At 33.3% G+C, this 20,950-nt stretch overlaps 1 protein-coding gene across 2 annotated transcripts in view; it reads left to right on the top strand.

The window, feature by feature from the left end:
- Nucleotides 1–20,950, top strand: part of NDUFS4 (NADH:ubiquinone oxidoreductase subunit S4) — a 101,063-nt gene that overhangs the window by 32,455 nt on the left and 47,658 nt on the right. For both annotated transcript variants that reach the window (XR_006890153.1, XM_046671981.1), the window contains exon 2: nt 11,409–11,487. Coding sequence is in view for 1 of the 2 variants with exons in the window: in XM_046671981.1 (XP_046527937.1) it covers nt 11,409–11,487 (79 nt within the window). In the remaining variant the exon portion in view is untranslated. The remainder of the gene's footprint in view (nt 1–11,408; nt 11,488–20,950) is intronic.

Here is a 20,950-nt window from a genome sequence, read left to right as displayed (position 1 = left end):
AGTTGACTTTTGTATATTAACGTTGTATCCTGCAAATTGATATTGAATTACTTTTTAGTTCTAGGGGTTTTTTTGTTGATTCTTTGGGATTTTTCTCTATAGACAATGATGTCATCTGCAGACCAGGACAGTTTTATATCTTCCTTCCCAATATGCATGCTTTGCATTCCATTTTCTTGTATTATTGCTTTAGCTAGGACTTTCAGTACAATGTTAAACAGGAGTAGCAAGAGGGGCTATCCGTACCTTTTTCCCAGTCTTAGAGGAAATGTCTAGTTACTAACCATTATGTATGTCAGTTGTAGATTTTATGTGTATGTTCTTTATCCAGTTGTAAAAGTTCCCCTCAATTCCTAGTTTGCTGAGAGTTTTTAGCATGAATAGGTGTTGGATTTTGTCACATGCCTTTTATGTGACAATATGATCATGTGATTTTCTGTTTTAGCCTGGATTAGGTTCTGGATTATGTTAATTGATTTTTGAATACTGAACCAGTCTTGCATACCTGGAGTAAATCCCATTTGGTCATAGTGTATAAATCTTTTTATACATTGTTGGATCTGACGTGCTCATATTTTGTTGAGGATTTTTGCATCTGTAATCATAAGAGATATTGGTTTGTAGTTTTCCTTTATTTAAATGTCTATTTATCCAGTTTTGGTATTAAAGTGATGCTGATCTCATAGAATAAATTAGGACATGTTCTCTTGCTTCTGTTTTCTATATGAAATTATAGAGAATTAGTGTCATTTCTTCTTAAGTGGTAGAATTCACCAGGAAACCAATCTGGGCCTGGTGCCTCCTTTTTTGGAAGGTTATTAATTATTGATTCAGTTTCTTTAATAGTTGTAGGCCTATTCAGATAATTTCTCCTTGTATGAGTTTTGATAGTTTGTGTTTTTCAAATAATTAGTCCAATTCATCCAGGTTATCACATTTGTGGGCATGAAGTTGTTCATAGTATTTCTTTATTATTCTTTTAATTTCCATGGTATCAGTAGTGATGACACCTCTTTTGTTTTTGGTATCAGTAATTTGTGGCTTCTCTCTTTCTTGGTTAGCTTGGCTAGAGACTTTTCAATCCTACTGGTCTTTTCAAACAGTACTTGGTTTTGTTAATTTTTCTTTACCAATTTCTTGTTTACAACTTCATTGACTTCTGCTATAATTTTTATTATTTTTTTCTTCTGGTTGCCTTAGGTTTGTATTGCTCTTTTTTCTACAGTTTCCTATGGTGGAAACTTAGATTACTGAATTTAGACTTTTCTTTTTTTCTTCTTTTTTTTTTTTAAAGGTTGGCACCTGAACTGACAACTGTTGCCAATCTTTTTTTTTTTCTTTTTATCCCCAAATCCCCCCAGTACATGGTTGTATATTTTAGTTGTGGGTCCTTCTAGCTGTGGCATGTGGGATACCACCTCAGCATGGCCTGACAAGCAGTGTCATGTCCACGCCCAGGATCCAAACCAGTGAAACCCTTGGCCGCCAAGGGTTCTTTTCTAATATATGTATTCGATGCTATAAATTTCTAAACACTGCATTTACTGCATCCCACAGATTTTGAAAAGTTGTGTTTTCATTTTCATTTAGTTCAAAATATTTGAAAATTTCTCGAGACTTCTTTGAGCTGTAAGTTATTTAGAAGTGTGTTGTTTAATCTCCAAATAATTGGGGATTTTCCAATTTTCTATTAGTGATTTCTAGTTTAATTCCATTTTTGACTGAGAGCGTATGTTGTGTGATTTCTCTTCTTTTAAATTTGTTAAGGGGTCTTTATGGCCTAGAATGTGGCCTATCTTGGTGAATGTTCCATATGAACTTGAGAAGAATTATATTCTGCTGTTGTATTTTGAAGTATTCTGTAAATGTCAGTTAAATCCAGTTTATTGATGGTGCTGTTCAGTTCAGCTATATCCTTACTGATATTCCGCTTGCTGGCACTGTTAGTTACTATTAGAAGAGTGTTGAAGTCTCATCTGTTAATAATGAATTTGTCTTTTTCTTCTTGTAGTTCTTTCAGTTTTTGCCTCACATAATTTGATATTCTCTTCTTTGGTGTATCCACCTTAAGGATTATTAATGTCTTCTTGGAGAATTGACCCCTTTATCATGATGACATGCCCCTCTTTATTCCTGATAATTTTCCTTGTTCTGAAGTCCACTTTGTTTGAGATTACTATAGCTACTGCTATAAGATTTGATTATTGTTAGTATAGTATATCTTTCTCCATCTCTTTACTTTTAATCTGTCTGTGCCTTTGTATTTAAAATGCATTTCTTTTAGGCAACATATAGTTGGATCCTGGATCCTCGTTTTTGTTAACCACCCCGACACATTCTCTCTTCCAGTTGGTGTATTTAGACTATTTGATTTTAAAGTGATTATTGTTGTAGTTGGTATTAATATCTACCATGTTCATATCCTCTGCTCTCCTTCCCTTTTTGGGGTGATTTTTGTCTTGCTTTCTAAAAGTCCTTTGTATATTCTAGATATTAGTCTTTTATCTGGTATGTCTATTGTACTTATTATCTCTGATATTTCCTTTATTTTAATTTAGTTTGTAGCACCTTTTATTGTTCAGAACTTAGTTTTCTTTCACAGTTTGTGGTATTGTGTCTTGATTAAGAAAACTTTTACACCCAAAAGTTATTTTAAAAACTCTAATACTTTATTCCAGTAATTTACACACACAACACAGTGTGTATATATATGTGTATGTATTAATCCCTCTGGAGTTCTTTGGTATATGATATAACTATTTTATAAGATGATGCAAACATTTTTTTCCATGAAGGGATAGCCAGATCTTTCAGTATCATTTATTGACTAGTTCAGCCTTTTACCACTGATTTGAAGTTGTACTTTTATTATATAATAAATTTAAAGATCTACATAGTCAATCTTTGTACTCTGATCTGCCCTGTTTATTTGATCTATGTGTGTGTGCCTCTGCTAATACCATGATATTTTAGTTACTGTAGGTCATTAACTGGCAAGGCAAATCCTGCCTTATAGTTGTTTTTCAAAATTTTCTTGTTATTTTTGTGATTTTTTTCTTCCTGTTGAGAATCATGTAATTTTATAAAAATTTGGTTAGAATTATTATTATTATATTTAATTTATAGATTAATAATTGATATCTTCATGGTAAATTTTCTTCCAGCTATTTACAAGACATGCTAAAGTACAACTCAGTTCCTTCCTTTACGGCATTCCAAACCAGTAGAGTTATTCTTTAGTGGCCAAAACAACTCAATGATTTGACCTTCCTAAATATGAACTTTTCATGTATTAATTGTGTTTTATAATATAATTATCATCACCATGACTTCTGTGTTTCTTATTCACTTTATTTTCACCTCATTTATATTTATTTTGATAACCTCTTGCTATAAACTTAGGTATATGTCTTTCTCCTTTACATTTTCCATCATGCCCTCGAGTTTCTTTGTTATCACCCTCTAAAACCTTGCCCACATTCTCCTTATTACTTCTCAGTTCCATTCCTAAGTCTGGTATGTGAGCATAATTACCCTTATCCCTCTTGCACAAATCTTTCCTTAGTTGTTGGATGATTCTCAAAGGATTATTTTAAGTTTTTGGCTTGAGTTGTGTCCAGAGGCACAACTGCTATTAGTTCCTCCTACACGTTCACCTGGCTCAGAAGAATGGGAAAAAGGACATCTATGAGCAGGAGATTATTAATTTTTTACTGACTTGACCAGTCGAACATTTTAAGATAATATTAAGTACTGTAGGTGAAGATTAGAACTTGATGTCATAAACCTGAATTAGAATCAAAGAACTTGTGAATAGGTTATAAACTATCTTCACTGTTATTTCCATTGAACTTAATCAAAGCATTTGTAGGATCTTTGCCTTTCTCTGTATGTCTGTGTAGGGACATATGTGCCTTCTCCACATATTTTCCCCCCAAATTAAAATGATCCCTTGACCCATCATCTTTATTTTTTCTGTTAACAATTAGTTCTTTGTTGCTTCTGTCTAGTGAGTACAGTATGATGAAGACAGTTTAAATTTTTTCTGTTGAGTCAAGATCTTGAAAAGCTTCAAGGTCATTAACTTGAAGGTGATTTACCCAAATATCAACATATTCTAAGTCTGAGATAATTACTGTGGCATAGAGTATATGTATGTATTGTTATTGTATTATTTCAGTTAAAACTCTTAGTAATATTTCCTTTTGGTTTAGTATGGAACTATAAACACTTTCGGATTTAATGTGAATTTGGGTTAATTCAATTTGCAATTTATGGACAACAAACGTAATTGGTTTTAATCAAAAGGCTGAGGATTAATTGATTCCTTAATAATTTCTCTAGAATTAGGAATTCTACTTTGTCTACAAGTCCAGCAGATTATTTCTCGTCCCTTGAAGTTGCTGATTCAGTTTTAATATTTATAAAACCATATTTAGGGGCCAGCTGTGTGGCCAAGTGGTTAAGTTCGTGGGCTCTGCTTTGGTGACCCAGGGTTTCACCAGTTCAGATCCTGGGCGCGGACATGACACTGCTCATCAATCATGCTGAGGTGGCGTCCCACACAGCACAACCAGAAGGACCCACAACTAGAATGTACAACTATGTACCAGGGGGCCATCAGGAGGAGAAGAAGGAGGAGAAAAAAAAAAAGATTGGTAACAGATGTTAGCTCAGGTGCCAATCTTTGAAAATAAAATAAAACCATATTTAATTATTTGTAGGGATGTTTTCATTATCTATAGTTAGGTACAAACTACCCCACTACTCAATTAAGTTGTTTAAAACACAACAGTCATTTGTTTTGCTCACAGATCTGTAATTTGGGCAGGATTTGGCAGGGAAGCTTGTCTCTGCTCCATGTGGTGTCTGCTGGGATGACTTAATGGACTAGAGGATCCATGTCCAACAGCTCACTCACATGGCTGGCAAAGTGATATTGGCTATTGATTCCTCTTCACAGGAGTCTTTCTGTGAGGCAGCTTGGATTTCCTCACAACCTGGTGACTGGATTCCAAGAGTGAATATCCCAAGAAACAATGTTATGAGACAGGAAATGGAAGCTGCTAGTTTTTTAAGGCCTGAGCCTGGAAACATGCATAGCCTCACTTCTGTATTATACTGATCAAGGAGTCACAAGGTTCAGATTCTAGGAACAGGGAACAAAGACCTCTAGCTCTTGGTGGGAAAGAGGAGTGTCCACAGAAATTTGGAGCCAGGTATTCAAACTGCTACAAGAGATATGGGAATTTTACTGTTCGGGGTTGATAAGTTTAATTTGCTTCAAAGGGAGAATTGTGTTAGTGCTTTGTCAGTAATATTATTCTTATTCAGATACTATTTTCCATTGCAAATGATTTCTTTTTATCTTTTCACCATTAAGACTTTTTGAAGAGTATATTTTGAAGTATAAAAACAGTATTTGCAAGATATATATGAAGAAAACTCCAAAACTCTGATGAAAGAAATCAGAGAGACAGGGCTGGCCCCATGGCCTAGTGGTTGAGTTCAGCGTGCTCTGCTTCAGTGGCCCAGGTTTTGTGGGTTCAGATCCTGGGCGCGGGCCTGTACCTGCAGGCTTACACACCATGCTGTGGCAGCAACCCACACGTGAAATAGAGGAAGATTGGCACAGGTGTTAACTTAGGACTAATTTTCCTCAAGCAGAAAAAGAGAAAGACTGACAACAGATGTCGGCTCAGGGCTAATCTTTCATAGCAAAATAAATACATAAATAAAAAGAAATCAGAGACAATCCTAATAAATATACATGGATAGGACTCCATATTGTTAAGATGTCAGTTCTTCCTGACTTGATCTATAGATTCAGCATAATCTGCTCAGCTCACCCCGCCATTTTGCTCCGCCCCTTCCTATTCAGCATAATCTGAATCAAAACCTCAGCAAGCTACTTCACAGCTATCAAGAAACTGCTCCTAGGGGCCGGCTGTGTGGCCGAGTGGTTAAGTTCGCGCACTCTGCTTCGGTGGCTCAGGGTTTCACTGGTTCAGATCCTGGGCGCAGACATGGCAGCTCTTGTTAGGTCACACTGAGGTGGCGTCCCACATGCCACAACTAGGACTCATAACTAAAATACACAACTATGTACTGGGGGGATTTGGGGAGGAAAAAAAAAAGAAATTGATTCTAAGTTTATATAGAAAGGCAAAAGACCGAAAATTCAATATAATACTGGAGAAGAATGACAAAGTCAGCAGACTAACATTAACTGACTTCAAGATTTAGTACACAGCTACAGTAATCAAGACAGTGTGGAACTGGCAAAGGAATAGATAAATAGATCAATGGACAGAATCAATAGCCCAGAAATAGATCACTGAAATATAGTCAACCGATCTTTGAGAAAAGAGCAAAGGTAATCCAATGGAGAAAAGATAATCTTTTCAATAAGTGGAAGTGGAACATATCCACGTGCAAAAAAACGAATCCGTACATTGACCTTACACTTTTTGCAAAAATTAACTCAAAATGGATCATACACCTAAATGTAAGAATCAAAACTACCAAACTTCTAGAAGATAACATAAGAACAAATCTAGGTAGCTTGGTTTGGTGCTGAGTTTTTAGATACAACATCATAAGCACAATCCATGAAAGAAAAGAATAGATGAGTTGGACTTCATTAAAATTAAAAGCTTCTGCTCTGTGAAACAGAGTTTAAGAGAATGAAAGACAAGCACGAAACGGAAGAAAATATTTCCAAAACACATATCTGATAAAGAGCTTGCCTCCACAATATACAAAGAACTCTTAAAATTCAACAAGAAAACAAACAACCCAATTAAAAAATAGGCAAAATATCTCAACAGACACCTCATGAAAGAAGATATATAGATGGCAAATAAGCTTCTGAAAAGGTGCCTCAACATCCTATGACATTAGAAAATTGAAAACCAGTGAGATGCCACTACACTCCTGTTAAAATAGGTAAAATCGAAAACACTGACAACACCAAGCACTGGCAAGAACAAGGACAGGAAGTCTCATTCATTGTTGGTGGGAATGTACCATGGTACAGCCACTTTGGAAGACAGTTTGGCAGTTTCTTACAAGCTAAACATAGTCTTAACATATAATCCAGCAATTGGTCCCTACATATTGACCCAAATGAGTTTCAAACTTAGACCCCCACAGAAACTTGCAAATGAATTAGGAGAAACAACCCAAATGTTCATCAGTAGATGAGTGGATAAACAAATGTGGTGTATATACATGTTTTTGAAGGATGTACCTCCTTAGGTTTTTAAAGGAAAACAGATTATGAGTTGAGTAATTATTATACAGCATTTCCATAGGGAATTATTAAAACAAACTAGAACTATACTCAGTTCCACTTTTAGCATCACATAGACTCATCACTAAAAGAAACTTTAGAGTAATAAATCCTCATTTTACAGATTTACAGAAAATGAAATTGAGATGCAGAGAGGTTAAGTGATTTGTCCATCGACACAACTAGTAAGTAGTAAAACCAGAGTTGGAAATAAGATCTCTTGATATCCATTTCCAGGATATATCATTTTCTTACCAGGAAGCTTATAAAGAAAAACTAAATATAATAAATGATTTTTACACTCTAATAGTGATAATTGATGATAACAGTCACAGCCCTCAGAGTTTATCCTTTGGGCTCCGAATTAAGGTTGACACTTGAGAAACCTGGAAATATGAACAGGCCAGTTAACAAAACAAATGGGTAGCCAGAAAGGCAAGCTCACGAGGCAAATAAAATTTCTAAGTTTCTTGAAAATGGTTGCTAAATAGCAAAGTAAAATTAGCATTTACTTGCTGATGATTACATATTAGTCATTTCTCCATGTACACTTAACTTCCTAGTGTTAGACGTTGTCCAGTAAAATATGATTATTATTTTGGTAATTGTTACTTTCGGCTATTGTGAATAACCCTGCTATGTACTTTGGTGTGCAAGTATGTATTTGAGTCCCTTCTTTCAGTTCTTTTGGGAATATACCCAGAAGTTAAATCACTGGGTCATATGTTAAGTCTATGTTTACTTTTTTAGGAAGTGCCATACCGTTTTCCACAGCGACTGCATGATTTTACATTCCCACCAACAGTGCACAAGGGTTCCAATCTCTCCATATCCCACCAAGACTTGTTTTTTTGATAACCATCCTGTTGGGTATGAAGTGGTATCTCACTGTAGTTTTGATTTCCATTTCCCTAATGACTAGTAATGTTGAGCATCTCTTCATGTGCTTATTGTCTATTTGTAGATCTTTGGATAAATGCCCATTCAAGTCCTTTTCTCATTTTTAATTTGGTAGTTTGTTTTTTGTTGTGTGACGCCCTCTTTTGAAACTTAAGAATTATCCATAGGGGTCAGCCTGGTGGCGCAGCCGTTAAGTGTGCACGTTCCGCTTCGGCGGCCTGGGGTTCGCCAGTTTGGATCCTGGGTGCAGACATGGCAGTGCTTGGCAAAAGCCATGCTGTGGTAGGCGTCCCACGTATAAACTAGAGGAAGATGGGCACAGATGTGAGCTCAGGGTCAGCCTTCCTCAGCAAAAAGAGGAGGATTGGCAGTAGTTAGCTCAGGGCTAATCTTCCTCAAAACAAAAAAGAAGAAAGAAAGATATGGAAGAATTATCCATACTTACTGGTTTGTAAAAGCTCTTTTACTTATTTTGGATATTGATTCTTTACTGTTTTATGTTGTAGATACTTTCTCCTTGTTTGTTATCTTATTCTTCATTTATAATACCTTTGGTTTAGAGGTTTTTATGTAGTAGCTTCTGTCATTTTTTCGTTTATGCTTCCCAGATTTTGTGTCTTTTTAGTAATGTTTTTATACTCTAATATTATTAAAAATACTTTTTTTACTTGGCCATTTCACTGATGTGACATTCTTTACAGGCTAATCGGTAAATAGATATTTGCTATATAATTCACATTTAATCTAAAATTATCTGTAGATTATATTTTGTAGGTATAACTAATTAAATGCTGTATTTGTAATTGACTCTGGACCTCTGTTGCTACCTTAACTATCTAGAATTGGAGGGGCATTTTTCTCCACATCTGAGATTTGATTTTTTAAATAATTTCTCTCTCCATGTTTGAGGAATAGTTACTTAGCACATGACCTAATATAACCTGCACACACACACACACACATATACATATACATACACGTGTATTATGTGTCCTTTTTACTTAAATTTTTCTGAAATAAATTATATGAATATATTGTTTCAAATAATAAATAAAAATTCTTTTTTATGATCTCTTTGCAATCTAGCCTATCAAAAGTTTTTTCTGACAAAAAATTTTGTGATTTTTAACTCTTTCTGGTAGGATTATTTTACTTAACATCTTTTGTCTTTTTTTTTTTATTGTGTTGCCTTTTATATATAGCCTGATAAAAATATGAGATTATGTGATGTTTGTGTATTGGTTTATAAAAATTATCTGTTTACAGAAAATGATATATAACTTCATTCTTCTGATTAATTGGAAATTAACTAAAATTACTAAAATATATCTCTGAAGCATATATGGTTTTAAAAATTTAAAAATTTACCTTGTGTTATGACTAATGTACTTTAAGATTTTTTTTTTTTTTTTGGAGGAAGATTAGCCCTCAGCTAACTACTGCCAGTCCTCCTCTTTTTGCTGAGGAAGCCTGGCTCTGAGCCAACATCCGTGCCCATCTTCCTCTAGTTTATACGTGGGACGCCTACCACAGCATGGCTGCCAAGCAGTGCCATGTCCGCACCCAGGATCCGAACCAGCGAACCCCGGGCCGCCGAGAAGCGGAACGTGCGAACTTAACCGCTGCGCCACTGGGCCGGCCCCTACTATAAGATTTTATTACACAATTTAAGAGAATATTGTTTAAATCGAATCTACTGTGCAGTCCAAAATTGCATAGTTCATGGATTGTGGAGTTTTAATATATCTAATAATTTGCATTATTTTGATCTAATACTTCTGTTAGAGAAACTTCATTTTCTTAAAATGTAGCTAGATTTTCTAATATTTCAAGTTCTCTTAGTTTCTTTATCATTGCCTAATTTTTTCTTGTAATATTTGGATTTGGTTAAAAGTATTCAAGACGTTTTTAGTGTCATGTTGTTGGTCTTAATGATTTCCAGAGGAAATAGATTTTAAAAGGTGATTAATTATGCTTTAATATTATAAAAACCAGAATGTGTATTTTAACGGTTTGTATAAATGATTTAGAATAACTTCCATGTAGATGTATTTTGTTTAGATACGTTTCTGAGCAGGGTATTTACAGTGGTAAAGAATTATATTAATTTTGGGAAATAATTGACATAGATATTTCTAAAAACATTTTCATAAAGCAGAAGAGCCTTTTGTATTATGAGTTATCTTTAAATTATATTAGTAAGTAGATTTTCTCTAAAGCTGTGTACACCATAGCTATTGAAAGTTGAACCTTTGGCATGAAGTTTTGCATCAATTATTAGTGATTATGTTACAATAAAATTATGGTGATTATATTGCATTTCAAAAAGAACTGAACACTATATATTCATTTGGTTTATAAATTTGAGTCATAATTGTATATACTAACTTACTTTCAAAAGAGAAATCTCCATAAGATGGCTTAATGTTTTGGAAAACTTTAAAATGCTTAATTGTCACAATCAGTGATAGCTATGGCATCCATTACTGTAAACTACAATGTGTACATGAAATAAGACATCTGTTAGCTTTAAGTAGTTTTTGGGGGGGGGAGGGTAGGACAATGCTAATATAAAAGAGCTAGATTCTGTGCCCATTTTATTTTTGACTTAATATTTCTCTTTTAACTATTCAGACTTTCTTCAATTCTGTGAATGGGATATAGGACTAAACTCATAACATTAGTTAAAATGATCATACAAATCCTTCCTATTTAAACTACTTTTGTTTTGAAATTAAAGTGAAGAAACTTTTTATTTGTTAATTAAATAATTAAATTCTACAACTTTTACTTTATTTAGGCCATTAAGAATTTGGTTGAGCTTTTTCTTTTTCTTTCTGCTGCCATAATTTAGGAATCAGCATGCTGGAAGAGTTGATATAGTTTTGCATTTTTCTTCCTGGTAGTGACAAACTAGCTACTGTACACTCATAGCAGTACAATACTTGTCACTGGTGGCCTTTCTGTGACAGAGAGCCTATAGACTGATGTAAAGTGCAGCCTGTTATCAACTGTCAGGTGAGAGTCTGCCAAAAACTCAGCAGACAGAACTAATTGGGGAGAAAAACGATTTTTGTGCCCTCTTCTCTTTCTTTCTATTCTCTTTGTTTTATAAGACAGATATTGTTAGTAGGTAGTTTGTTTATGTAACATTTGTCTGCCTCTCTTTTCTCATTGCATGGATCATTTTTTAACTTAAAGTTTTGCACTGCAGGTCATTGAGCACTTCCACATGGAGGCTGGCACAGGACCAAACTCGAGACACGCAACTCATAACAGTTGATGAAAAATTGGTAAGAATTTTCTGTTACACATTGCTATGATTCTGCCTTCAGGGTTATTTTTGTGCAGTACATCTTCAGTATGATGTTCTGGGTTCTTCTAAGAAAGTGATTTAAATTTGAATTTCTAGATCATATGTAAATTTTAGGAAGAAATGCTCATCACTAAAAGATAATTTGTGTTAAGCATTATGCACAAATATTAAGTCATATATTAAGAAATTAAAATTATAAAAGGCTTCCATTTTTGTGATGTTTACAAGTAGCAATCAGAACATTTTTATTTTTGTAATAAATGTATTTTTTATTTTCTCAGTTACTCTCTTATTTGATAAGTTGTAAGACACCGGTACTATCCAAAATTAAGTATATTGGTTTTTTTCTGGAACCATTTATTGTTGTTGTTACTGTGCATATGTATATGTGTACCTACACACATATACATCCCATTTCTACATTATGCATGAGAGATTACAACTGGCAACAAATGAATAATATTCTTCTGTTATCAGTAGCAGATAGAATTGTCACTTCTGAAATTTTTTAATGTGATCTTAGTTTAGATGCAACTTGTTGTTTATGCTTATATTGTACAATAGCATAAATTTTGTAAAGTTTCTAAGACTCCTAGTAAAATGTGTAATAGTATAAGCATGCTTTTCATTTTGTATCTGGTTTACTATTATCAAATAGCTAGGTGTGTTTCTTAACTACTCCCCTTATAATTGTTGGACATTCTTTTATCAGTCAATTTTGAGCCTGTAAGCATAAGTTAAATACTAGGTCACACTTAAGTTTTTATTTATACCATTAAAGATATAATACAGGTAAATAAATAGTAAGTAAACAAACAGACAACTTGGAAAACTCACATCTTATGCTTAAGGCTGCTTGGTTTTATCTTTAGTTATCTCTTTGATCTACTTACTGACATTGCTGTCATCCCAGTCTAGGCTGCCATCATGCTAGTCTAGGCTGCCAGTATCTTTCACCTAGATTGCTGCAGTAGTTTCTTTCTTTCTTTTTTTTTTTTTAAAGATTTTTTTTTCCTTTTTCTTCCCAAAGCCCCCTGGTACGTAGTTGTATATTCTTAGTTGTCAGTCCTTCTAGTTGTGCATATGGGATGCCGCCTCAGCATGGCCTGATGAGCCATGCCATGTCCACACCCAAGATTCGAACCAGTGAAACTCTGGGCCGCTGCAGCCTAGTGCGAGAACTTAACCACTCAGCCACGGGGCTGGCCCCGCTGCAGTAGTTTCTTGATTGATCTCCATAGATGCTTGAATCTTCCTCTTATTCATTTTCCAAAGGATAACCAAAGTAGTCTTTTTTAAAATGCTAGTTTTGTCATCCTCTTGTGTAAAATCCTTTGGTGTTTCTTACTGACCTAAAAGTAAACATTAAAATTCTAACCTGGCTTTTGAGGTATTGCATGATTTAACTTCTGCCTTCCTCTGTAGGGTTATCTTGTGCCACTGTCTTTTATACTCTGTACTCCACTCTCACAAAGCCTGGAACTTGCTGTTCTTTTTCCTGCTTCAGGGCATTCAGATTCCAGTTCACCATGCCTAGATGCTTTTTACCAATCCTCTAGCTCTTCATCCAGGTACCGTCTATTTATTCTTCAAATGTTAATCAAACATCACTTGCTTAGTCAAGTATAAAAGAAATGAGGCAGGTATGTGTGAGAGGATGATGATTTACACATGCCATGTGTTCATTAATTAATGAAAGTACTATTATTTTAATTTTTCTAGTGACCGTCTCTTTTAAGCCCCAGGAGACTGCCTTCTTGTTTCACTGTTATGGGATCTGCTCTATATAAAATTTTTTAATTTTACAGACTTCATTAGTAATGTTTCTAAGTTCTCTTCTTTCTAGTTTGAAGAATGAATGAGTCAGACAGCAACTTATTGCTCTAAATAAGGTACTGTGAAGCGTACCAAGGAGGTATACAGACTACTTTGAGTTTTGTGTTTTTAATTCTATCTCATAAAATCAGTTGCACACTTTCAATGAATTTTGTTGCCCTGTATAGATTTCCCCCAACTTTGTTATGTGTTTCTTGAATATATTAATCAAAATGTCAGTATGGTATTCCAGTTGAAATCACTTGAAGTCTTATGTATAATTATTCATAGTTATTGAAGTAATATTTAATATGCATTACTGAAACCCATAGGTAGTTTTCAAATCTTAGTTTTAGCCATTCATTTAGGTTTATATTAAAATGAAAGTATTAAATAAGCAAATAGGTAACGTAACGCTCATAGGGCTTCCATGTTCCTACACACTGTCAGATGGAGGGTCCAGTAAGTAGCATAATGACAAGACCAGGGGCCGAAGGGTACTTCTAGAAATATTGAGCAATTGCAGTTGATTATATTTGCATTTTGAACAAAAATTATTCTAAAAATATATATCAACATCGATGATGATAACTTTTCAAAATGTGAAGTAAACCCTTATGAGTATTTTAAAAGGAGATATGGAAATAGCACTTTAATGTCACTATTACATAATGTAAACCTGTTTATTAACTTAGTATACCATTTTTATTAACTACTCATTAGTAGATTACTGTTATATTTGTATGTGAAATTGGATAGAAGCTAGAATCTTTTTTTTTTATTAAGGTAACGTTGTTTTATAACAATATGTAAATTTCAGGTGTGCATCACTATAGTTTCATTCCTATGTAGATTACATCACGTTCACCACCTAAAGACTAATTACCATTCGTCATCAGACACACATGCGTACTCACCCGTTTTGCTCTCCTCCCTCCCCTCTGGTAACCACCAATCCAATCTATGTCTCTATGTGTTTCTTTGTTCTTGTTTTTGTCTTCTATTTATGAGTCAGATCATATGATATTTGATTCCCCCCCCGACTTATTTCGCTTAGCATAATACCCTTAAGGTCCATCCATGTTCTTGCAAATGGCAAGGTTTCATCTTTTTTGTGGGTGAGTAGTATTCTGTTGTGTGTATATACCACAGCTTCTTTATCCATTCATCCCTTGATGGGCACCTAGGTTGCTTCTAAGTCTTGGTTATTGTGAATAATGCTGCAGTGAACATAGGGGTGCATGTATCTTTATGCATTCGTGTTTTCCTCTTCTTTGGATGAATACTCAGCAGTGAAATAGCTGGATTATATGGTAGTTCTATTCTTAATTTTTTGAGGAATCTCCATACTGTCTTCCATAGTGGCTGCACCAGTTTGCACTCCCACCAGCAGTGTATGAGAGTTCCCTTTTCTCTACATCCTCTCCAACACTTGACAACTTCCTCGTAAAGACTGTTCTAATGGGATTGGTGGTGGTATTAATGAATGTGATTTTTAAAAATACTGTGTAATGAAATATGTTAATGTTTGGAAGATTTGCATACCTCTATGAACCAGTATTTTCCATATGACCAGTGTATGATGTTATAAAATCACACATGGGTAAAAGTTTAATTTAAAGCACAAGAGGGAACAATGGATTTAATGAAACTGAGTATGAAAATATTAAGGCTGTTAAAATATTGCTCCCTTTTCTAATTACATATCTGTGTGAGGATGAATTTTCTTCATATATTGCAACCAAGACAACTTAGCACAACACTTGGAATGCAAGATGTTAGAATTCAACTTTCTATTAGCTAGACATTAAAGAGTTTCAAAAATGCAAATCATTGCCACTCTTCTCACTTAACCTTTTAGTTTTTGAAAATGTTATTTTTCATAATAATGTTATTTATGTTACTATATAATCAGTTTCTTATTTTAAATTAAGTATATATTTAAATTTTTCTTTATTTTCATTTCTTATATGCTAAGTATCTATAGATATAACTCATATAAACAAAACTTCATTGGAGTCCCAATAATTTCTAAAAATGTGTAGGAGTCCCGAGACCAAAATGTTTGATAATTGTTCTCCTAAGTCTTCTCTTTTCTGGGTTAAACATCCCCAGGGCTTTGATGCATTTCACATGAGTTCCAGTTAATTCGTCATCTTGATTATCTTCCAGTTTGACTGAATCCCTTTTAAAATGTTGCCAGGATTTCTCTGATACTCCAGATGTATGGTGCAGGGTATGGTGGGAATTATCTCTATTCCTTTTAATCTCAGCAGTTCTAGTAAGGCAACTTAAAATTTAGGTTCTCATACTTCTTCCTTATGTGGATTTCATGGAGAGCTAAAACCTCAGATCCTTTTTTATTTGTACTATTATCAAGTCATGTTTCATTTCTTGCATCTTAAGTGTATGCTGTTTATTATTTTTAACTCTCATTCTCAGATTAGCTCAAAGGGCATGTTACTAAGTGAAGCTTAATTTTCTTTTTTTTTAATTGTTATGTCTGACGGGCAGAATGTAATATATAGAACACAGCAAATTAAAGGAATTTTTATAGTGTTTTGTGGATGTCAGTACCATTATAAGTACAAAGGAAAAAATGTTTTATTCTGGGCATCTATTGTATATTGACAATATGTATCCTATCTTTTTATTAGGCATAGAATGTAGAGGGGGAAAGTCTGCCTGGCATTTTCTAGTGTAAAGAATCTGTTCTCTCATTTTATAACTATGTACAATGTTGACGTTGTTAGAGTACAAATCTTCAGATAATAAAATTGTAGCAATTCCTGGATTACTCTTAATAATGAATTTTATATCAGAGCACATGGTAAATTTCTAATCAATCTTAAGACTGCCTTCTCTCTTGTTTGTTATGTATAAAGTGTTAACTATCCTTTACATTTACTCTCAGAACTAATACATTTTTAAATATCGAAAGAGTAGATGACAGCATCTTAAAATAATCTTGTCAACTTATGTAGAAGCACAATGATTTAAAAAAAACTTTTTGTGGGTTGCACCATTTTTATTTCCAAATATGTGATACTTCCTCCAGATTTATCAGCTTACAAATGGTTGTCTGCTTGGCCCTTGGTTTTTGTTGCAAGAGTTGCTGTGCTATGGAGGTGGGGTGAAGAATGTCTTTGCCTTTGTGCTTTATAAGAGAGTAACTTTTTTTCCTTTATGCCACCCCACCCCAATCTCCTTTCAGTACATTTGGTGAATACTCAAGTCCAATGAATATGTTGTCTTTTTATATTCACTTCGACTATACAAAAGAGAAAAGTTAGATTTTCAATATTCTAAAGATTTTGAGTAGGTGCTCCCCCACAAAAGGACCAAAGCATAAATTAGACCTCCATAGATAATATTTTTTATTTGTTTTAAAATCATTTTTCTTAGGTATTTTTAAATACTAATTCCTGTTTGTCACAGTCACCTTATATTAACTATCTACTGATATAGTTAAAATTTTAATGCAAAAATACCCTCATAAAATGTAGGAATTGTTTCAATTTATTAATTGAAAAATGTGAAATAAGCCTTAAGAGTTTACATTAGTATATTAATTCTGTAAATTATGTTGGCTGCCATGTTTCCTTACTTCATTTATTTATTCAGTAAATACTTACTGAGCATTTACATGTGCTAGGTACTATGCTTCAGTGTTTATGTTGACACTTCAATGGTTTGTTTTCATTTAGGAGCTTAGTTATTTTGTTTAAAAACTATTAAGCACCACCTGTTTGAAATCTTGCAAAGGTATTATGAGTATACATGCATCGTCAACATAAATGCATATGAAAAAGGAAACTTTTTATTTAGCAGTCTGTAATACTATCTCAAATTTTTGGGATGGGGAAGGATGGCTATTATTTGTAAGCTTTTTTTGAGAAATTATAGTACACACTATTAATGTTAAATTGTACTATTGTGGACATTTTAAGTAGTCTGTATTGACGTCTTTATTTAGAAGTTAGGTATGCATGTAAAATAGTCAGTGTTTTGAATGTTGCCAATTTTTTGTGTTTTATTGCTTAACAATTTTTTCCAAATAACAATAACAGTTAAAGCTTTGTTACTTGCTGATGTTTGCACTAAGTACTTGCTGTTTGATTAAACACGTGTATTAATAGCACACTCAGCCAGCTGGGTGATACTATTGCTGTTTTAGAATGTCTGCAAGCAGCAAGTTATTTAATAGAAGTTTTTTGTCACTTTATTAGGTTTAAAATTTTTCCATTGCTTGAACTTAATCTAAGAAATTTGTAAAAATGAATGATTTTTTCAAGCCTTTAAAAATAAAACAATTATATTTGCTACACAAGTATTTGTTTTATCTTGCTTTTGCGTTCTAACATACTAAAAGTTTATAGATGAAAATTTTTTTTCTAAGTCTGCAAACTTGAATTAAAAATCGGTCATTAAGAGGTGACCTGTACAAAAAGATAAACCTAAGTTAAAGGCTTAGCTTTGCTCTGACTGCTTGCTTTTTTCTTTTTTTTTTTTTAAAGGGGTCAGTTTTCTTTTGGTGAGGTTACTTTCTTTTGGTGTATGGCAGCGCTATCTCTGCTAGATTATTGGAGCGAGTAGTGTCTGCGATTGGGGTTATACAGCCTTCTAGCATCTCAAGTGTCTGTTTTGTCTGGACTTTCCTCGTGCAGCATTCTTGTGCAAAAATTTCAAGGCTTTAGTCTGGAGCACTGGGTCAAAGGATATGTCTCTTTGAAGGGTAGACAGGAGTTTTTTATGTTTTATTCACTAAGTAGTATTTCATTTTACATCAAAGAATTGCAGCCTTTGAGAACCTTCCGTGGTGGCTGTTTAGCATGGGTTTTTTTTTCCGTTAGGACTTTCACTAAATATGGAATAATGTTTCTTCATGTTTCTCAGTTTACAGATGCTTTTTATATTCTTGTATTTAGATGAGATCGTTTAAATAAAAAGAGAAAAGGCATTGACTAAATATAAATGTTGATTTGCAGTATAGTTTTATGTTTTAAAAACAACTGTAGTTTTTTACAATGTACTTCTCTCTGTTGGTTATACATACTACCCACAAGCTATTGAAAAAAAAATTGGTGAATAGCCTTTAGGATTGTAGCAATGCTATTGCTTAAAATTCTAAAGAAATAGTAATGACTAATGATTTTAGAAGTGTAAATTTTATAGTGAAATGGCAATTCCTTAATTAGCCTTTTTTCAAGTACTATTTTGTGTGTGTGTTAGTGCCGGGGAGAGTGCTTTTGAAAAATATCAAAAACTCAAGTAATGAAACATGTTAAGACTTAGTATAGCTACAAGTAAATGTTCATCTTTCTATACTTTTAGGATAGGTTAATCAGTAAGTGTATTACGTACCTATAACATTAATCACGTAATGAGTGATTGCTTATATGTTTAGAACATTATTAAATTGCAGTTAATATTCTTATCACATGACATATATACCTAAGCATTTGAACTAATATTAAAATAGCTTGTTATGTTTTTGGGTAAAACATGCTCTTACTGAAAATTTATCTAGAGTTAATCAGTGTTTAAAATTGAAATATTTCTACTCTCATTAATGACATTAGTTTTAAACAACTTCAGTTAACTTTTACATTTAACGTTGATTAAAACGTCAGATTCTTTATTACATACAATTATTTTAAATAAAATTATATTGTTAAGTTCAGAACTTTGTTTTCTAAAATGTACTCCCAATTACAAGCTATATAAAACTTGTGCTTATTACTGCTTACAGAGGAAATGAATGTTTAATAATAGTTTTTATATGCAGACAGGAACCATTTAAACTTAAAATAGAGAATGATCTTTCTATATTAAAATTATTTAAGGAACAAAAGATCTTTCCTCTGCAGTATTCAGCCGTCTCTATTATCTGTGATTCTTCAGCAATTAAAGCAGATTTATTTTCCTCTTTGTTCCTATTTGGAATACTTGAACAATGCTGTAGAATTGAACTGACTGGAATGTTTTATCTTTCAAAAGCTTTAAAGTTCTATGTACCAATTAGCAAAATACAGTAAAGGTTTAAACTGTTAATAGCCACAACATCTTTAATGCATAGATCTGTGGTATGCTAGCGCTGTGTAACAGTTCTCCATTGTATGTCTCTTTTAAGGAGAGTAACTGTGTCAGTTCTTCTCTTGCTTTACTACCTGCTGTGTATGGAAATTGTGTATAGTACTTGACACTTGCTTTCAAGAATTTAAAATTCTTGCATGTTATTATGTAGGAGTTTTGGCTTTCAATAAAGTAGAATTGATAATATTTTATTTATTTGGATTTTATATCAGGATTTTTTGGTCATATTCTAGAGACTATACAATTTATATGTGAAAATACATTATCTATTTTTCTTTAGTGAATTCAGAGTACATAAGCTATGCGTTATCTCCTTGGAAATTGCTTGTCTAATTTTATTCATTTAACTGAATATAATTATAAACTAATCATCAAGGTTTATATCAGACTATGGAGATAACATGATGTTTTATTTTATACTGTATTTGAATGTAGGTGGGGCTTTTTGTTGTTTGTTTCATTGATAGTAGAGAGTATTTTGTTTTTAGAGTTATAGTTTTTCTAATTGGCTAGCTTACCAGATAATTTCAAAACTCAAGAATTCACCCAAATACCTACCTTAAATTTTTAATGCCTCATGTTTGTCATTTTATAGTAAGTTCTTAAGGCAGGGGTGAGAGGAAGTGAAAAAAATAGGAGCAACGTTTTTGGTGACAATTATTTTTTCTCTTTATATTGTTTATCTCTGGGAATAGAATTGGAGCAAGGAAAGGAGAAGTAGACCTCAGAATTTGAGACTAGCAAACTTCGATTGTTTCTGTGTTGAGGCTTTCTAATCTTGTGTGACTTAGTCTGTGCTCCAGTTCTCTTCAAAATACCACTTGCACGCTTGCAAATATCGTTCATATTTTACAAGATGAAGAAGTTTAAAAAACAGGCTAATGACATGGAAACTTTACTGTATACAGTGTACTATGCCTCCACAGAACTCTGCCTCTTTATAAGGCATACTTTTCCAGAAATGTGTGAATAGGCTTTTTGTTCAGTTCCTGTTTCGTGTTTAATACTTTGTTTCTTTCAGCTATGAGTATATTGCATATTAGTTAATGAGGTTTTTGAAAAATTTTATTTTAATGCTTCCAATAAAATAGGTATAAAAAATGATCTTGGCTTTCTCCATGCAACACAGAGACACAGATATACCAAAATCTTGGGCTGAGAACACTAATTTGAATTCAAGAACTGAGAATCTGATTAGTGTACTGACTTGCACTTATTACATTGACTACTGAGTGTTTATTGTTGTAATTAAAATCTATCAATTAAAAAGATTTTCAAACCTAATTGAGTAGTTTGAAATGTGACATCCAAAAAATTAAAATAGTGTTTCCAGATTAGTAAGCATTATAATGTATTAAACATTCAAATATGGTTGGTGTGGCCTGTGCCTAGACTGTGTAGAGAGTAAACCTTCTCTAGGGCTAGGAGTTGTCAACCATGACAATCTGTAGTTTTTTGTGAAGATCTTGCAAGGGATTTTTTACTCGTCTCTTATGTAGAATATAAAATATTACTGTACTTTTTCATTG

The sequence above is a fragment of the Equus quagga genome, chromosome 9 (assembly GCF_021613505.1).
Source record: "Equus quagga isolate Etosha38 chromosome 9, UCLA_HA_Equagga_1.0, whole genome shotgun sequence".
Classification (NCBI taxonomy): Eukaryota; Metazoa; Chordata; class Mammalia; order Perissodactyla; family Equidae; genus Equus; species Equus quagga.
Note: the sequence above shows the minus strand (reverse complement) of the source record. Positions and strands in the feature narration are given on the sequence as shown.